At 41.3% G+C, this 17,536-nt stretch overlaps 1 protein-coding gene across 1 annotated transcript in view; it reads right to left on the bottom strand.

Moving 5' to 3' along the window:
- The window catches only part of srrm4 (serine/arginine repetitive matrix 4), a 67,733-nt gene continuing 50,197 nt past the window's right edge, over positions 1–17,536 (bottom strand). The window contains 11 exon segments of the mRNA XM_030059206.1: positions 1–2,978; positions 3,625–3,780; positions 4,602–4,703; positions 4,819–5,005; positions 5,232–5,568; positions 11,517–11,682; positions 13,002–13,085; positions 15,102–15,152; positions 15,453–15,479; positions 15,585–15,665; positions 15,880–15,969. Coding sequence (XP_029915066.1) covers positions 2,696–2,978; positions 3,625–3,780; positions 4,602–4,703; positions 4,819–5,005; positions 5,232–5,568; positions 11,517–11,682; positions 13,002–13,085; positions 15,102–15,152; positions 15,453–15,479; positions 15,585–15,665; positions 15,880–15,969 — 1,564 coding nt within the window. The 3' untranslated portion in view covers positions 1–2,695.

Raw genomic sequence — 17,536 nt, 5'->3', positions numbered from 1 at the left:
GCCACATAAAATTAGACTGCTATACGCTTTTATTCAGAACATGATTTTATATAGCTTATTCCGGACACGCAGTGAAAGGGAAAGTTGATTTCACGGGGTTATGGCGGGGACAATTCAATTTCCAGGTGACACATTATTACAATGTCAAGTTCACACTGACACAAAAATGTGACAGTATGAAAAACATATGCTCTTGCAATATGCTCGTTTATATGGAAAATGAGAGAATATGCATAATTTAACACCAAAACACTGGATCACTATTGCTATGACCTTGTTATTGAAATTTAAAGATTAAAAAAAAGACATAATCAGAGGGATCTTCAGCACAAAGACATCTAGAGTCCATTGTTAGCCAGTATATTGTCATATTGTCCCCTGTTCCTCTGTCTTGGATTGTTCTGATGAGCCATCGGGCAATGTATCATAATAAACCATAGACCTAGCAATACCATTTTGAAATAATCAACTAGGCCTATATCACAATCTATAAATTACATAATCACACCCTTTGTATAATTTATACAGTGCAGATGCATATTTACAACACAGTAATTACATATTCAAAATTAATTTGCACAAGAAGTGATGTAAACTTTACATTGTGTGAAGAGGGAAACTCACCGGGCGCCCCGTCGAGAAAGTTTATCATCATTACAATGCAAGTCTTGCTGCTGGCACAAAGTCTGCATGGGCTGACACAAGTAATCAACCTATATTTTATGGATGACTTTTGTGTCGTGTTCCTTCCTATTCCAATAGCATCATATTTCCCTCATTTAGCCAACTTACTTGACATTCAGGGAAATAAGCTCAGAGAATTGAGTGCATAGAGAGCAGTCCTTCATGCCTGGAGCAGTTACACAGACAGGATGATGGATTTGAAACGATAGAGAAATATAACTCTTTCAATTATGTGGCGAGGCAGTTCAAAACTTTTTGCAGATTCAAACTCTGGAGTCAAAACAACCCCTAACTTCACAAAAAGATTCCCCAACAAAGGTTAGACGGGGTGGATCTTTTCTGCCTTTTCAGTTTTTCTCTTTTTTGTCATTCGTCTTTTGACTATATTCCTCTAATTTGACATTTATTTATGAATAAGGTGACAAAAATGCAGTAAGCATTGAACTAGAACTTATTGTGTGATGAAAATAAATTACAGCAGTGTCACAACTATAAACTGATGCTGTTGCATAGAGAGATTGACCACGACTGAGAGGGACAACAAACCGATAAATATTAAATAAGTAATAAATATGTATGACTCTGCATTGCAAAATTTGACCTTCTGTGGAAATACAGCACGAGAACAAACAAATGGGATGTGCATTTTTTTGTTTCGCTATTAAACCAAGAAAACGTATTTCAAGCAAATTGAGAATCAGTGCTATTCGTGAGATTCATCTCATTTTCAATTTCATCCAAGTGAGGTACAACCTTTTGGAAATCCATTTGAACATCATTTCGGTGTAATGCACTCAGTGCTTCCTCTTTAAATCAAAACAATCGAGAAAAAAAAACAGCTAAGAGAAATTCATGATAATAACTACAACAGGCGACTGAAGATGACAACTTAAGCACTGACGTAGATAAAAATGTCCGTTACAAGTACCTTGAAAATACCCATTTCTCAAGTATAGCAAACGCGATACACAATTTCGTGGGAGCTGTCAAGGAAAATATTTCCTCAGATACTGTGAAGGTTTTGCCAACAGAAATCACTCTCCGAGTCCCTGCACAATGTTTTGATCGCTTTCTGTTGTATTACAAGGACTGACATTTCAATTGTTTTCCACTTGATCAGAAGATAAATTAATTTGGCATTTGAGCTGACAGGCAGTTTGCTTTCCGTCAGGCCAGCCTCCTCCTTCCATTTTTCAGAGGAAGCATGTTTGTGCTATTACCTCTGAAGTACTGGGATCAGAGCAATAAAGCTTTCCTTAATCCTGATAACAGTCCCTCTGAAGCCATTTGTAAACACATGGATCAAACGGCTCAATCGGTACCTTAATACTTTACCTCTCGGTGTATATCTCAGGACATACAGGGCCAGCATGGGGCCATAGCTGTCCTATGTCCCGCAAAGTTTTGTTTAATGAGAAAGTGCCTCCTTGGTGCATCTCAACTTGAATATGGCTTACACCAGCATCACAAGAAAGTCCATGTAAATTAAGTAATTTGAGAACCGATGAAATTCTAGCGCATTGGATTACCAGCTAACATTATATGAGAGGTTTTTAAGACCTTAGTTGGGCACTGATCTATTTCAACTAAACAAATTATCAGCAATCTTAGGTAAAATATTATTAAGAAATAACATTTTTATGGTAGGTTCAGAGGCAGAAAATATGCACCAGTGGTATTCACTGACCAAATATCATGATAAGTTTTCTAATGTATGTGGAGTTTGTATTGAAGAGATGAACAGTCTCAGGCCATTGCGAGTGCTGATGCAAGAGGATACACTACATGAACAATACCAAAGAAAACATCACTCAGTCTCCAGTGGTCTTTGTTGGTAGAGTGAACATTCCTGCTTCAGTGTAAGACATGGTTGGAACCCTGCAGGGATATTTCCACTCAAGTGTCAAACTGATGCAAAGAGACGAACACGGTCGATTGCTCCAACATCCGCTGTTCAGCTCTCAACCGGAAACATGAACGGCACTTCGTTCCTTTGAAGTCTTATGAAAAGTTAATGTCTGGTTTTCCTGCGTTTGTTCAGGGACATGGAACTGCGACTCCGGCTCCGACTGCGAGTCCCGAAGATGGAGTTCCAGGACGAGCTTCGGCTGTAGCTCCTGTAGGAGGAGTAGCTGTGGCTGCGACTCCTGCTCCGGCTCCGGCTCCGGCTGATGCTGTGAACCGGGCTGCGGCTGCGGCTCCGCGTGAAGAGGCTGCTCCAGGACGACACGCTGGTGGATCGACTGCTGGAGGAAGGACTGGGTCGGAAGTAAGGAATGGGTCGCTTCCTGGCACTGTGGAGAGCCAATTAGAGAATTAGCACCAAACTGGCAGAGTGTCAACATAACATGTATTTAGTGTAAGAGGATTAAAGCTGCAATATGCAACTTATTTTGTTTACCTCAAAATGACAATAAATGAATAGAGCATGTCATACTTCATCAGTCTGTGACAGTCTGTGCCCGTTTGTGTACAGGCCTAATCCCCTTGTTTACCTATGATTGGCTTTTCAATATTGTTTTTGAAGGTTTTAGATGTAGGCGGCTCGCTGTGTTGCGGCCATCAAGAAGAGGCTGGTGCCAAAGTGCAGCGAAGTCATAGCAGTGACAGCTATGACAGAAAGCACTAAGAAAAAGAAAAAGCTGCAACGCTAAATGTGTGGCAGACAAGACCTGCTCACAAATCACAAGTGAACACTGGCATTCCTTTTTCTTAACATTTCAGGTCGCCTGCGGTGGCTTTAAAGATGCCGGTTACTTCAGCTTGAGGCGAGTTGTCATTCTAAGCTGCACGAGTCATCGCTGTGACTGACGCGTTTCGCGGTGGGAACCTGCCCAGCTGAGGTGCAGGTGGTCAGGACTAGCAAACACGTCACTGCCCCGAGGCAAACAGTTGCACAGTGTAGCTTCAAATTAATGAGCTGCAAAATCCAATGTATACCTTGTGATTCGCCGTGCTTCCAGATGGCTTGGTGAGTCTCTTCTCCTTTTCTTCATGGGAGAGAAGGACTTGCGCCGTCGCCTCTTCCCGCTGTTCTTCTGTGTGTGCTTCACGTCCCTCTCTCTGGAACTGGGGGTTCTCTTCCTGCTTCGTAGTCTTAAGAGGCAGGCATACAGTGACAATATGAAACCAGTTCCCTTGCCAACAGTTACATCTAAGGGTCAGTGTCCTGGACAGGGATTAAATTAAGATGAACCTGGAATAGTTAATCAGGGCTTAAAAGGTGACTTTCCAGAACACATCATAACCTCTGGACTGTGGAGTCCTTGATTAAATTTAAAGTGATAGTCCAGCAGATCCATGTTTTTCTTGGTTTGGGAGGCACCTTTGCTAAGTGTTGCTAAGTTTGCTTTGGTGTTTTTGTACAACCTACTCTTTTTTCACTGTTTTGGATTTTCCCAAAGAATAAAACTGTACCCTCACTGCAGTTTAGAGTGGCAAAAAGGTAAACCTTTGATGAACTGGTCACAGGTTGAAACATTATTGTACGGTATCAATCACAATAGAGGGTATCTCAGTTGACATTTATTTATAAAAAGGGGCTGTGGATTATTGCTTTAATTTCAAAAACAGATGATGCTCATAAAACCTTGACTGCATCTCGATTAGATCTAGGAAAGCACAGGATTATGTGGAAGTCCTAGAGGAGAAACAGGGGTGTATGCTGTGTTTCCATGGTAATCTGAGGTCAGACCTTCTTCCTTGGACATTTAATTTAAACCTTCATTTACTTCAGGACACTAAAGTTTGGAAACCTGGAAATCAGATTGCTTAAATCTAGCTTAAATAACAAAGTGAATTAAATTACTTTTTTAATTTCTGACTGGGCTTAATCCCTGTCTTCAGAACCATCCCTAATAGTTTTTGTACTTTCATTAAGGACTCATTAGTTGCCAGAGGATTTAAGTAAATTTCACCTGTCAGGACTGTATCTGGAGTAGCTTCCTCTGGAGCTCGCACTGGCCACGCTACCTCTTCGCCTCAGATCAGCGGAATAACTCGGGGAGCGTGAATATGAACTGATAATGAAAAAAAAAAAGACAATTACCCTCTTGAATCTGGAAAAGAACCTCCAATACCCGCATTGGGTATTGGAGGAGTCAATGCAGTACAACAGCAGTGCAGTGAGCCAACCTGCAAGATGACAGCGATGGGCTGCGAGAGTAGCGTCCAGAGTATCTCGAACTCCCAAAGGACTGGCTCCTACTCCTGCTGCTGGACGGCCGGGCTTTCAGCCGCCGTCGAGAGTAGTCGCTCGTCCTTTGTGGCGAGCTGAAAGTCTTTTGAGATCTCACAACCTCTACCCGACACCCTAAGGTCACTGGCATCTTCTCACTGCAAAAAGGTAACGCCGAGACATTTCATTGCTTTGAGTGATAAAGCCAAAACCATATCCTGGGTTGCACTTTTGAAATGCTCTCCCTTTTTGTTGCTTGTAAGTTACAGATTAATATTTAAAGAGGAGGCACAGCATGGTAGCAGAAGATAAAACTGCGCACACATTCCCTGATGAGCATTCAATCAGACGGACTATTCATTATGAGCACAATGTTACCTCTTGTCATTCCCACTGAAAAGGGTGGCAGACAAGCCATCCTCCACATGAGGTTTGCACAAGGAGGCATAGCTGGTCACAGAGTTCCCTGAATCAGAGACATTGTCTCTATCAGTAAACTTCAGCTTCTCTGGGGAGGTCAGACCTTGACAGTGGTTCCTCTTATCTTCACTGACACTTGCCCGAGAAACACCCGTTTTGCTTGATGGCGGTGAAGATGTGTCATTCCCAGAATCGTAATCGTGCGGACCTTTGATCTGACTGGATAAAGTGTGATGGTGTGTCCCTTTTCCGTGTAAAAGCTCGTCTCCAGGTTTTGACGACAACATCTGCAAACAGACAAACAGGCTGCAGCTTTAAATTCAGGCATGCGTTCACATATGGCACCTGCTACCTGCTCGATACCTCTAGTACAAAGGCACATATTTTCCGTTGAAAACACAGAGCATAGTTTTTTTTTTTTTTTTTTTTTTTTTCTTGGGACAGAAAACTTGGAAAGATAAAGACATCATGCAAATTTGAAGCATGCGGATAACCTCAAAAGAACATTTTAATTCAACTGAAGTCAAAGAAAACATTAAAAAGGAATTTAGTAAAATTAATTCTAAACTAAAACAATTATATGAAAGGATCAACAAAAGAGCAGAGAAGAAAGAGAAACTATGCGTGAAAAAAATCTACCGCTTCTAACTCGAGTGAGAAGAAAAAGAGAAAACAATAGCCCCATTGAAAAGCCTCTTTTAAAGAACAGTGAACAAACATCACAAAAATGGGTATTATGTAGAAATGAAAAGGATTGCAGACAAAGAGAGATCCCATCAGTCTAACTAAGAAAGCCCTCAGAATAGGACAGATGATTGTGCTCTTTTTTCCTCCAAGAAGTAAATAATTAGCCTGCAGCGACCTACAGTAAATCCCTAAATCTGCGGATAGCATCGACTTACCAATCAAGATTTCCTCCTTAAGTAGGTAAGGTGTAAGAAAAAGGGAAGAGCGGGCAACATAAGTGCATCATTAGAGTCGTAAATTGCAAGAAAAAGACAATAACCCTCTCTTCAAACCCAGAGCCAGTTAGATTTATATTGGCATGTTCCTTTTTCTTTCCTTAATGGTGCTTGTTTTGGAGTTTCTTGCGGGCGAAAGGTCCCAGAGTACTTTAACTGTGTGCTCTTTCGTGAGTACTTACTGCACACCAAATTTAGAGAGAGTGCAGACTTGCTTTTTCTCTGCACAAGTCCACAGATGGAACCGAATTTGAGATACTGACTTATTGGATGTTTAACTCTCCCAGGATCATAGTTTATGCATTAACTTTATTTGACATGATCTCTCTTTAGTTATTGATTACGAGACACTCAAAGGTTAATCCACTCTGTCCTCCCTAAGGTTTTCCATAATCTAGTACACATTCGGCACAGCAGACCAACCCTGAGGGAAATTTAAACAAATCTGAAAGAGCTTCCATCATCATTTACCACTCGCATCTCCACACCATCTGTGCATACACAGGAGCAAAAGATTCCCCTTACAAAAGAGTAGGTGTTGAACAAAGGCATTCTTCAATGTCATCTTGAGATGTTTTGACAAGACTCCATTCAAATAAACATTGTGTGCTTACTGGTGTTTTGATTAATGGTTTGTTTTGTGCTCTCTTTTCCTTTTACTCCACAAAAGATTCATATGCTTCCACAAGACTGCCATTTAACGTGAACAAGTACACCACCTACATGCTGTGTGTAAATCAAAAGAGGTGCGTTTTAGAGTTGGGACCTATCAATCCAACATCGGTATCGGGTGCCAATACTGACGTAACTCACTCATTGGAAATTGGACTGATGTTACCGATCCACACACCGATCCAGATTCCATAGTCTGAATTTGGATTCTAAACATTTAATAATAACATTTTAGCTCCAAAATCTTGTAGCACATAATTAATAATTGAATATTTCTGTAAAGATATCAAGTAGTCTTAGTTAGTAGTCCCAGTTTTTTGTCTCAAAGAATTTTGGGCTTTTTAGATGGGCGATAAAAATTGCATGCTGCCCCGCGCTGCTGTACGCACTGCGTCCCGTGTGAAGGGATAAATTACGTTTGGCTGACCCACACGTCATAAAAATTGGTTAGGGTTAGGGTTAGTGTTTGGCCGTCGGTGAGCGTCTCTGGCCCTGTATTTGGCCCTAGCGATGCAACAGTCGGCCTCTGTCGCCGCTGGTTCTTTGATGTTGCTTTGCTGTGTCTGGACCTTAACCATGACAAAGACTGTGGGGAAAAAACCTGCTGTTTTTTCACTGCTTTGGATTTTTCCAAAGAAAAAAACTGTACCTTCACTGCAGTTTAGAGTGGCAAAAAGGTAAAGCTTTGATGAACTGGTCACAGGTTGAAACATTATTGTACAGTATCAATCACAATAGAGGGTATCCCAATTGACATTTATTTATATAAAGGGACTGTGGATTATTGCTTTAATTTCAAAACCAGATGATGCTCATAAAACCTTGACTGGATCTAGATTAGATCTAGGAAAGCACAGGATTATGTGGAAGTACTAGAGGAGAAAAAGGGTGTATGCTGTATGCTGTTTCCATAAAAATTGGTTGTCAGCCAGCCAGTGTTTGGCCATCGGTGAGCGTCTAGATTTGGCCCTAGCGATGCTACAGTCGGCCTCTGTCGCTGCTGGTTCTTTGATGTCGCTTTCTTGTGTCTGGACCTTAACCATGACAAAGACCGTGGGGAAAAGCAATACAACCAGTATGCACCCTAAGTCGAAAATGTGTCACAAAGGTACTAATTTGCCTACGAGGAAAGCAAACATTGTAGTCGGTTGTGGGCAGAGGAGCACAGGAGTGGGAGATCATCAGTTTAGTTTTGTTATGGGAGCAGCAGGGGAGCATGGGTAGAGCCTGTGCTGGCTTCCGGATCTGAGTTTGGTGAATTTCATCATTTGATGTGGACCTCGACAAAACATAACACACATAGTGTCCACTGGCTGGTCGACTGGGTGAGCGATTTCCACGTCACGTTGTTAAAAGTTAAGGACAGGTCAACTTTGTTTGAGCTGGCATACGTGGACATACGAGCATGGACATGACTTATTTTTTTAAAAATTTTTTTTTACGAGGACGAGCCTGTGTCCCGCCCACATGGCTCATCCTGCATTGCTCCTCCACTCGTCTAACAATGGCCATGAAATAAAGCCAGGACATTTTCATCACCATGTAAAAAGCCCTTTACCTGCAACTTGAGCTAATAACAGCTGGATAAGAAGTGCTGTTTGGTTTCCTACAGCCTCATGTAAAATTACACATAATGCCAAAACATCCACAATAGTAATAATGTTAATAATAATAATACTAGTACTCAAGAAAAAAGAGCTATATCGGTATTGGTAGACATCCAAATTTAGGTATCAGAATCGGATCGGAACTGAAGAAAATGTGGATCGGTGCATCTCTTGTATGTTGATTGTGAACCACACATAATTTATCACATTAATGTGAATTTTCATCCCCCAGTAATATTTTATTCCATAATACCCACCTTTCCCATTATTCGTTGCTTTTTTGGGAAAGAAACATTAAGCAATGCTCATTGTGCATTCCTACTGTGTGTTACTTGCTTTAATTTTCTAAATCAAAGCCCTTAAATAAATATAAATATAAATATCAATGAGTCCTTAAATCTTCAATGAATTCTTTAAGAAATAATAATTCTGGGAATGCTAACCCTCAGCAGCCAGCTGTAAAGTGTTTTCACGAAGAATTGGAGGTACTGAATGCCAGGCATGCTTCAGTATATGGATTAATGTATTGAATTTAAATTAATACCCTGTGGTGTGTGATTAAAAACATCCGGATATGCAATTAGCATAATTAAATGATTGCTGGAGTGAAATGAAATGTCTTTTATGCCCCAATAAGCATGAGACAGTGTGTTAATGGACATGGCTGCATTTATAAGGCTCTTTGAGAGAGCACATCACTTTTTCGAGGGAAAAATCAACCCCAAATAATGAGCAGCGCAATTTTTTCCAGTTCAAAGACAGTCCTCTACACTTGTACAGTCATCACACTGGAAGATACTCTACAGTGCAGTGATATAGAGACAATGCCTGACTGGAGCTGTGAGCAGGGCCAAAGTGCAAAAACTGTACTGCGCGATACATTATGTTTTTCAGAACAATACATCCGAGCTCAGAAAAAAATTGCCACAAAGCACTTATCAGCTACAGACAAAGAAAAGGATTTCAGAACACAGATATGCACACGGAATATTAAGATCCACTTTGTGTATTTTATTATTTATTTATTTATTTATTTTTTATACATTTCTCAATTATCATTATCAGGCAAGAGCAGGAATAAATAAAGGAAATGTCGGTATAAGCTTAGTGATGGAGGCTCTGCAAAGAGTCTAGGCTGCAGCTCTGTAATGGTTTTGGCTTAAAAGGTCAAGCAAATAGTAATAATTCCCAACGTAATCATTCAGAGTGATCGTGATGCCGGTCGCTTATCTTTACGATGCTACTGAAGTCGTCTGTGAAATGTGTAATTGGAATCCTATCTGCTTTTAGTGACACAGCCAAGGTATAAAGCTGACATCACTGCCGCTGTTCATACAGGCAGAAATATTGTCCCTGTTTAAGACCCTGTTCTCAGCGGTGGTTTTTTCCTCCGCTACGCTTCCCGGAGATCGCCTGTCAATCAAAACACGGGCGGTACTGGGATGTCTCTTGCCTTACGCTTCCTGTCGATAAAGTTTGGGTTTCTGTAGGCGGTGCTCCGCTCTTTTTCTGTGCAGTCACGGCGACTATCGCTCCTCATGTTAACTATCCAGCTCCTCTTCCATTTACCCCGAACAAACTGCTGTCACCGCTATCAGAAAAGATAAAATGCATCGCTCTCTATGCACCAGAGGACTTTTCCCGGTAAAGAGTGACCAGACGGCTGAGCCTTTAGAATAGCAAATGTGAAAACCTTTACATGAAGTGGGTGTAGGTTGAATCACTGTTTGGTTAAATCAATCGGTGAGCCGAGAAGGAAAATGAACATTTATTTATATGCAAATGTATCTCTTACTTTAGAGAGCGAAGGCAATCACTCAGAATGGTTATGTTAGTACAGTAGAGACTGGAATATGGATAAAATGCTTAAGAATGGTTGGACAGAGGCACTTTGATTCGCCACATATCATTACAGAGTCAAAACAGCCCCTTACCATACCCTGCGTGTGCATATTTCCATCAAAACATACAATGCAATAAGCAGGCATACTTTTTGTCTTTGTTCATTTGGGGTTGATTTTTCCTTTGATTTTCTCACCTCTCTGAAAATTAAAATTATGGCAATGGATTCTACTATCGACTACTTTGTGTAATTAGAAAAAAAAAAAAAAAAAACATGAGGGCATTACATATTTATCTCCCTCATCACCGTTTGTATAAACATGGGCCCGTGTATGATGTGGAATTGTAATATAATGTCATAAATATGTGAGGCTACTGTTATTCATGAAACAAATACCAGGCTATAATCCTTAAATTATTACTAATCTAGAGGTTGAACACAAGTGCAATTCATCACTTGCACATATGGTAAAATATGTGCATGCATTGTAAGCTGCTTGCTCTTGTGCATAAAGTCGAATATGTAATATATTGTTGGGAGTCAACACTTTAGCCTACACCATGCACTGAGGCAATATTCAGGTGTCCTGGGAAATGGAGCTTGAAAAGAAAAAATATTGGTTACTGGCCTCTGAAACTTTCAGTTGATGCCTGCTGCATTTTGTTCTGGACAAAAGAAAAACACCCTGCGCTCACTGTTATCATTTTGCCAACAACAGCAATTGTGTGGGGAGCTGTTTCTGCCAAGTTTGTACTTACTTAATGGTGTTAGTTATTAAAAAACAGAAAAACAAGAACTGATGACATTACTGCAAAATGAGGTGTTTATAAAACAAGATCAGAAAGCAAGTCAGGCCATGTAAAATTACTGCCAGAAATGGTTAGCTCTACCCTTTAAGGAGTACATTTTCCAAAACTGTTGTTTGTTAATTCTATGCAAATTGGAAGAACCCTTATGAAAACCGCCAGGATGTGAAATTAAAACACCAATTTTGTTATAGCTGATCGAGATAATTCTCCACAACCAATTGCCTTTTCCCACTGACTCTAGGTGATATATTTTGACAATACGGGGGTGAGTTTCACATGGCCATAACTGAGAAATCAAACTAAACCACTGGTACCACTGTTAGAGTCCCAAGGAGTACTTACGGTGGCGGTCGAGAGGATGGAGCGATATTTTGGAGCCGTTTTACACACTGATTTGGCCGCAGGTCTCCATTCCAAGTCCCTTTGGTCCAGCACTGCATTGCTATCCTCTTGAAGGGCTGCCAGCTCTCCTAATGCTTGGTGTACCACAGATTTTTGCAGATGATGTCTGTGGGAAAGTTCAGTGCCATTACATTAAGTGCCTCTATAGCTGTCAACACTGTGTCTGAGAGCACAAAACAAATAGCAGAGTGCATGCATGTTTGAAGCTGGTGAAGCAGCCTCCTTCATTTGAACTCAAATCTGTGGTGTTTTCTTTTCTTGTGGTTTTTTCGGCTCCCTTGAGAAATGCATTGCGCGAACAGTGTCCTATTTTGTAACCACAGAAAAACTGCAGAGTGATGTTTGTTGAGTGCGCCTGGGTTGCGTGGAAGCCGCTATATTGGCTGTGAAGACCAGCTGATGAAGGATCAAGCCTCAGCTGTTGACAGTCTCCCCCTGCAGCGCTGCCTTGGCAGAACTTAGACAAAATCATTCAAACACAGCCAGCAGATACAGGAAATATGGCTGGTGCTACCAGTGAGCTGAAAGGAGCAACAAATATTGATTTGGTCTTTTAACCATAACGAAGCTGTGAACATGATCTGAGAGCCAAATGGACATCATGCATGGACACAGTCCCAGGATGCAATTTCTGCCTAATCTGTTCTTTTTTTCCTCGAGACATTTGCATCCGTGGGTGTTGAAAAATGATTCGGACCGTCACTTCACTAGAGAGCCTCTCCGGCATCCCTTTTTTTTTTTTTTTTTTTTTGGAGATATACAAAGTAAACCGGTGCATTGCTGAGCGTATCCCGGGGAAATCCCAGCAGTGGATATGTCCAGATGGATTGAAAAATACTCATCTCTGCTTTTAAATTAGTTCAGTTTGAAAGCTGAAAGGTGAGTGATAAATGAATAACTGAGCAATTCAAGTTGAAAGAAACGCGGTGAATTCCACCTAGAGAAGCTGCAAAATTCGCTAAATGAGCTGTGTCTGGAAATACCATTCCCGTCTTCCTGCAGCAAATGCAGAATATTGATAGATATCAGCCGTTATTCGAGGATTAATAGAGCTAATTAAGGTTTTCATTAACGGCAACTCATTGGAAGCATCCAATTATCCTGTTTGCCAAAGAAACCATCATGTCACATACTCTGGTTTAAAATGTAATCCGCAAAACCCATCAAACTACACCTTTGGTATTATCACCCCGATTTGGCAATATGTCATTATAATTGAGTGCACATCGATCTGTGGAGTGAATTTTGAGCCATTTCCTGTGAAGCTGTGATAAGGGCCGGTTGGGCGTAGGATCGGGAAGTCACCTCTGCTCTATCAGTCATCGCTGTGGTGTGACCAGAGCCCAGCAGACACCTCGGGCTGATAAGATAAACTGAGGATTGGGAGGGTGGGGGAGTGCACACTCCTCGCGTCTGGGTCCATACCTGCTCTCTGCGGAAGATTGCCCTGAAGAACTGTCCGACTCTGACCTCCGATAGCGCCGCCGCCGCCGCGAGTGATTCCGTGAGCTGAGGGAAATGAGTAGAGCAAACAAGAGAAGACACGAGTGGATGAAGACCTCATTAGCGAGAGAAATTTCGCGAATATTTGAATTAGGGGCATTGCCAATTATCCGCTTTTTGCTTTCCAGCCACTCTTCTTTCATTTAAGTCACACTGTACAACAGTAAGAGTATGCAGTCACTTCAAGCCTGCAATTATCTAATTTAATTGTTGTGTCTTTGTCTGGTTACATTATTCACCCGTCTCCCTTGAGGGGTTTAATCTTTTATGTGCATTTTGGAACCGTTCCCAAATGGCTTTCCACGGGTCAGATTGCAGGATTCAGATCGTCACGTATGAACCACGTTTGGAAAAATGTGAGAGTACATCAGAGGAGGCTGGAGAGCGGCGGAACAGCAAACAGCATGAAAGAGGCCAAGTGATCAGAGGACAGGCAGAAGCGATAGGCGAGGTGCACTGAGAGGAGAAGGCAGAGGTCTCTGATGAAGTCTCAGCAGCTGAACTTGGCTCTGCACTTAGGAACGGCGGCCTCCTCGGCCAAAGACGAATTATAAAATGTTGCAAGATCACAGCATGAAATTGGTTTCTCTTACTCTCTTTCAGACTCCCTTTTTCTCTTTGTGGTTCATGCCTCCAATCTGCTTTTCTCTTTACAAGGGTTTTTCACGCTTTACTCAAAGCATAAAAGTAGTCCGCTTGTGTCTACACTGATCGAGGGCCCCTATACTGATCTGAGAGGGAGTCTTTTCAGAGATTTTCTCCTGTTTTGTTTTTTTGTGTGTGTGTGTGTATTTTTTTTTCTTTGCAGTGGGTGATATTAAAATGGGGATTGCTTTCCATGGGGGACGGGGAGAGAGCTGGGCTAAACAGGGATGCACCGATACTGATATCAGTGTCGCTGCTGATCCAGACGTAATTCACGGATTGGATATTGGGCTGATGTTGATGACTTGCACACACAATAGTGCCTGTGGTATTACTATAATATACTATACTACTCTGTAATATCTCTAGTTAATCCACCACTACTGTCTCCACTTAAGTCTATTAGCCAGGCTGTAGCTAATAGTCCAGTAATTTTAGGCCAAAATTGGGGTCAACCTAGGACAAATTGCAAGAGAAGCAAACTCCACTGATTTTGTATCCTCAGTTTGTCCTAAGTGAGGGGAAAAAAAAGTCCCAAGAAATCCCATTGGTGGAAAGTTTTGAAAATCACCTATTTATGACCACATATTACCAAAAAACACTGTTTTTAACACACAGGGGAATTGGGTTCAAAATTTTACTTTCAGATATCACTACAAAAATTCATAAGTTGATTACACACACAAAGACAAGAAAAAAAGTCAATTACAAGTTCTTTGAATTATTCTGTTTACACATGCATATCACACATTATCTGATTTGATATGCGCTAATATGGAATATAAGGAATAAATGCCAGAACAGATATTTAAACAGTGAATTAAAAGGCTACTATATATATAGTAAAGGTTACTATATAACAGTGAATTAAAAGGTTAACAAAGAGATTTTCTTCTTCTTCAGCAGTGCCTTCTCGGCTGCATTGTGCTGATTATGGTATAGCGCCACGGTGGCATGTGCCGGTATTGCAATCAAATTTGCAATATTGTTAAAGTCATTACTATGAGTGAAATCTACTTAGCAGAGGTTTATAATGCATTGCTGTACATTTGATGTGCTCAAGTCCTACTTAACCTACAGGTCAAATAAACTGCCTTAGAATCCATTTAAATTTAATGTGTTTTTGTATATTTTTGCTCTTTTATTGAGAAGTTTTGTGTGGTTTACTACAGTAACTACGGCTTCATGTAACCTTACACATAATACCAATAATAATCCTAATCAAGAAGGAAGAGCTCTGGTATCAGATCGGTACTCTGTATCAGCATATCAGAATGGGATCAGAACTGAAAAAATGCGGATCGGTACATCCCTGGGGCCAAAAAACGTTCATTATTTTGAGGGCGCATGATTGCGATGTGAAAATCACAGACTAACCTTTTCTTGTGTTTGCGCTCATCCCTCCTCTTGTGTTTTAAACTTGAGGAGCTAATGGAATGAAACAGAACAGAATCATAAGCAAGGAGGGTTAACACAAACAGAGTCAGCATCCTTTTCGTTTCATCAGGCGCGGTAGCATTAAGGGTGGAAATGGAGCAATCTCGCATGAAGCAGGCATTGAATCCGATCAGAGAGAACTTCATTATGTGGTCCCGCATGAGGGCTGTTTACTGTACGTCTGGAACGTTTACAGCTGTTGAAATCATTTTAACTTAGAAATTGAAGATGCATGCAACCCCAAGACACAGTGAATTCATGCACACAATCTTGCAAAAACTTTGTAAATACCTGTGTTTGGACTTTTTGGAGGTGTACCTGAAACAGAAAAATAAGATAAGTATAAATAGCATGCCATAAGTGGTGTAGATATCAGGCTTAAATATTAATTTCCTCAGTATTGCCATAGTAACCAGCCCATACCTATGCCGCTTGCTTTTCTTGGAACTCTTCTTCTTCTTCTTCTTTTTCTTCCTTAGTGGTGACAGGCTATGCGAAGGAGACCTACAATAGGAGAGCAAATAAACGTGACCACTAGAGAGTACCAAGCATTCCCTTGTAGAGACACACACACACACCTCCGCTTTCTCTATCCTTGCACGTCTGTCCTGTTTCTATTTTTTATTTATTTATTTTTTCCCCCGGTGTGTTCAGGCAACATCGTGAACGTGTCCAACAATAGAGCCGACTGCGGGGTCAGCTCATTTTATGAACTGACCTTTTCCTCTTCCTCTTCCGCTCCGACTTTCTCTTCTTCTTCTTCCCCTTGGGTGTGGGCCGAGGTGAAAGATCCTCATCAAAGGAGGGGCTGCAAGCGGAGAAAGAGCACGGGGGTCAGTCATGTGTTCGTACCAGCGACGGCGAGGGTCTTAATGTGCAGATGGATTCAAACCGAGATGTGAAACGTGAAATCTTTATTGCGAGGACATAGCATGACGAACAAATGAGATTTTGTGCCTCGGCTACAGCGGCTGAATACCAATGTTGATGTAGTCTTGCTGCCTAAGTGCTCAGTGTGTTAAAATGAATTTGTCAAGGGCGCCAGGGGTGCATCAAAAATTGCCAAGGGTCATTTAAAGTGAGGACTGTTTAGACTCAGCTGACAGAAATATGTGGAATAAGTATATAATTTGATGGCTGAGTTTAAATGGTTCTCACTGTCGTAGTGGAAAATTAAATGTTTCCTTTTTTTTTCACTTGGGTCGAAAGAGTCATGACTTGAATCGACCCCCGGCAATTTTTTATAGTGCACATTTAAAGGGCACAACATGGCACACTGTAACTGCTAATGTTGCTTCATCATTAAAGCAGTGCAGAGCCGTCCCTTAGCTGTTAGGCTGCGTTAATAGCTCCAGTCATGTGAAATCAGAGCTAAATGACTGTTTGTGAAATAACAAAGGGTACAGCAATCCACCAAACCTCTAGGTACGACTTCGTCCAAAACTGTGGTCCCTATATTCAACACTAGTCCAACTTTGCACTGAGAGTATTGGAGTAACTCTTTCTCTTTAGAGGTTTGACATGAGCATTATGCCTGGAGCCACTGATGCACATTATAGCATCTGCACCAGTGTCCATTTTCAAAGCTTATTAGGCAAATTAACAGTCACTCAGGATGGGCAGGAGTTAACCGAAATGCTGCAAATAGTGCATTATTCCAGTTGTTTTGCATCACCTTGTTTACAGTCTTTTTTTTTTCTCTGTGTGTATTTTATTGTAGCAGTGTGCACTGAAGTCTGCTTTTTTCATGCCAAAGTAGTCCACAAGAAAGACATCATGCATTTCCTGGTTTTTGACAAGAAACTTCCCCAAAATCTCTGCAGGGGCCAGCAGGGCTCCAGAGACTGTGACTCAGCCAGTGTGTGGTGCACAGAAAAACCTTTCACATCAGTTATTTCGTCAGGAGATGGAAAGAGTTCAGAAAGCCACCATATGTTGCAAAGAAAACGGGCTTTCAACTGTAATTGTAAAGTCTTTATAGGTGGACATCCCTGACCGAATGGTGATAATGGAAGGCTGACGGATACAATAATCCACGTTTGATCACTGGCATCACGTAGCTAAAATGCATCCCCGTTCCCCCTCATGATAATCATAAGCAAGATTATCTATGAACTGTCTCCCTGAGAAGGCGCCATCATAACAGTATGATGAAATCCTGCCCAGACTGGTACAACAGCAGAAGACTGATAGCATGCCAGTTCACTTCTCTGAAGTCAAGAGCAATGGCAAGATGGCTCCACTCAGAGCGGGAGATAGATGTGGATTAGAGCCTATCGACTGCCAATGCCCTCAGCTGGCTTCACAGCAATTACGTCAGGGAGCAGTTCCCATCTAGCCTTGGACTGTGTGCTCTGCATTCCTATTGGATGTTG

This window comes from Myripristis murdjan, chromosome 9 (assembly GCF_902150065.1).
Source record: "Myripristis murdjan chromosome 9, fMyrMur1.1, whole genome shotgun sequence".
Classification (NCBI taxonomy): Eukaryota; Metazoa; Chordata; class Actinopteri; order Holocentriformes; family Holocentridae; genus Myripristis; species Myripristis murdjan.
The sequence above is the reverse complement of the archived record's forward strand: the minus strand, read 5'-3'. Positions and strand labels throughout refer to the sequence as shown.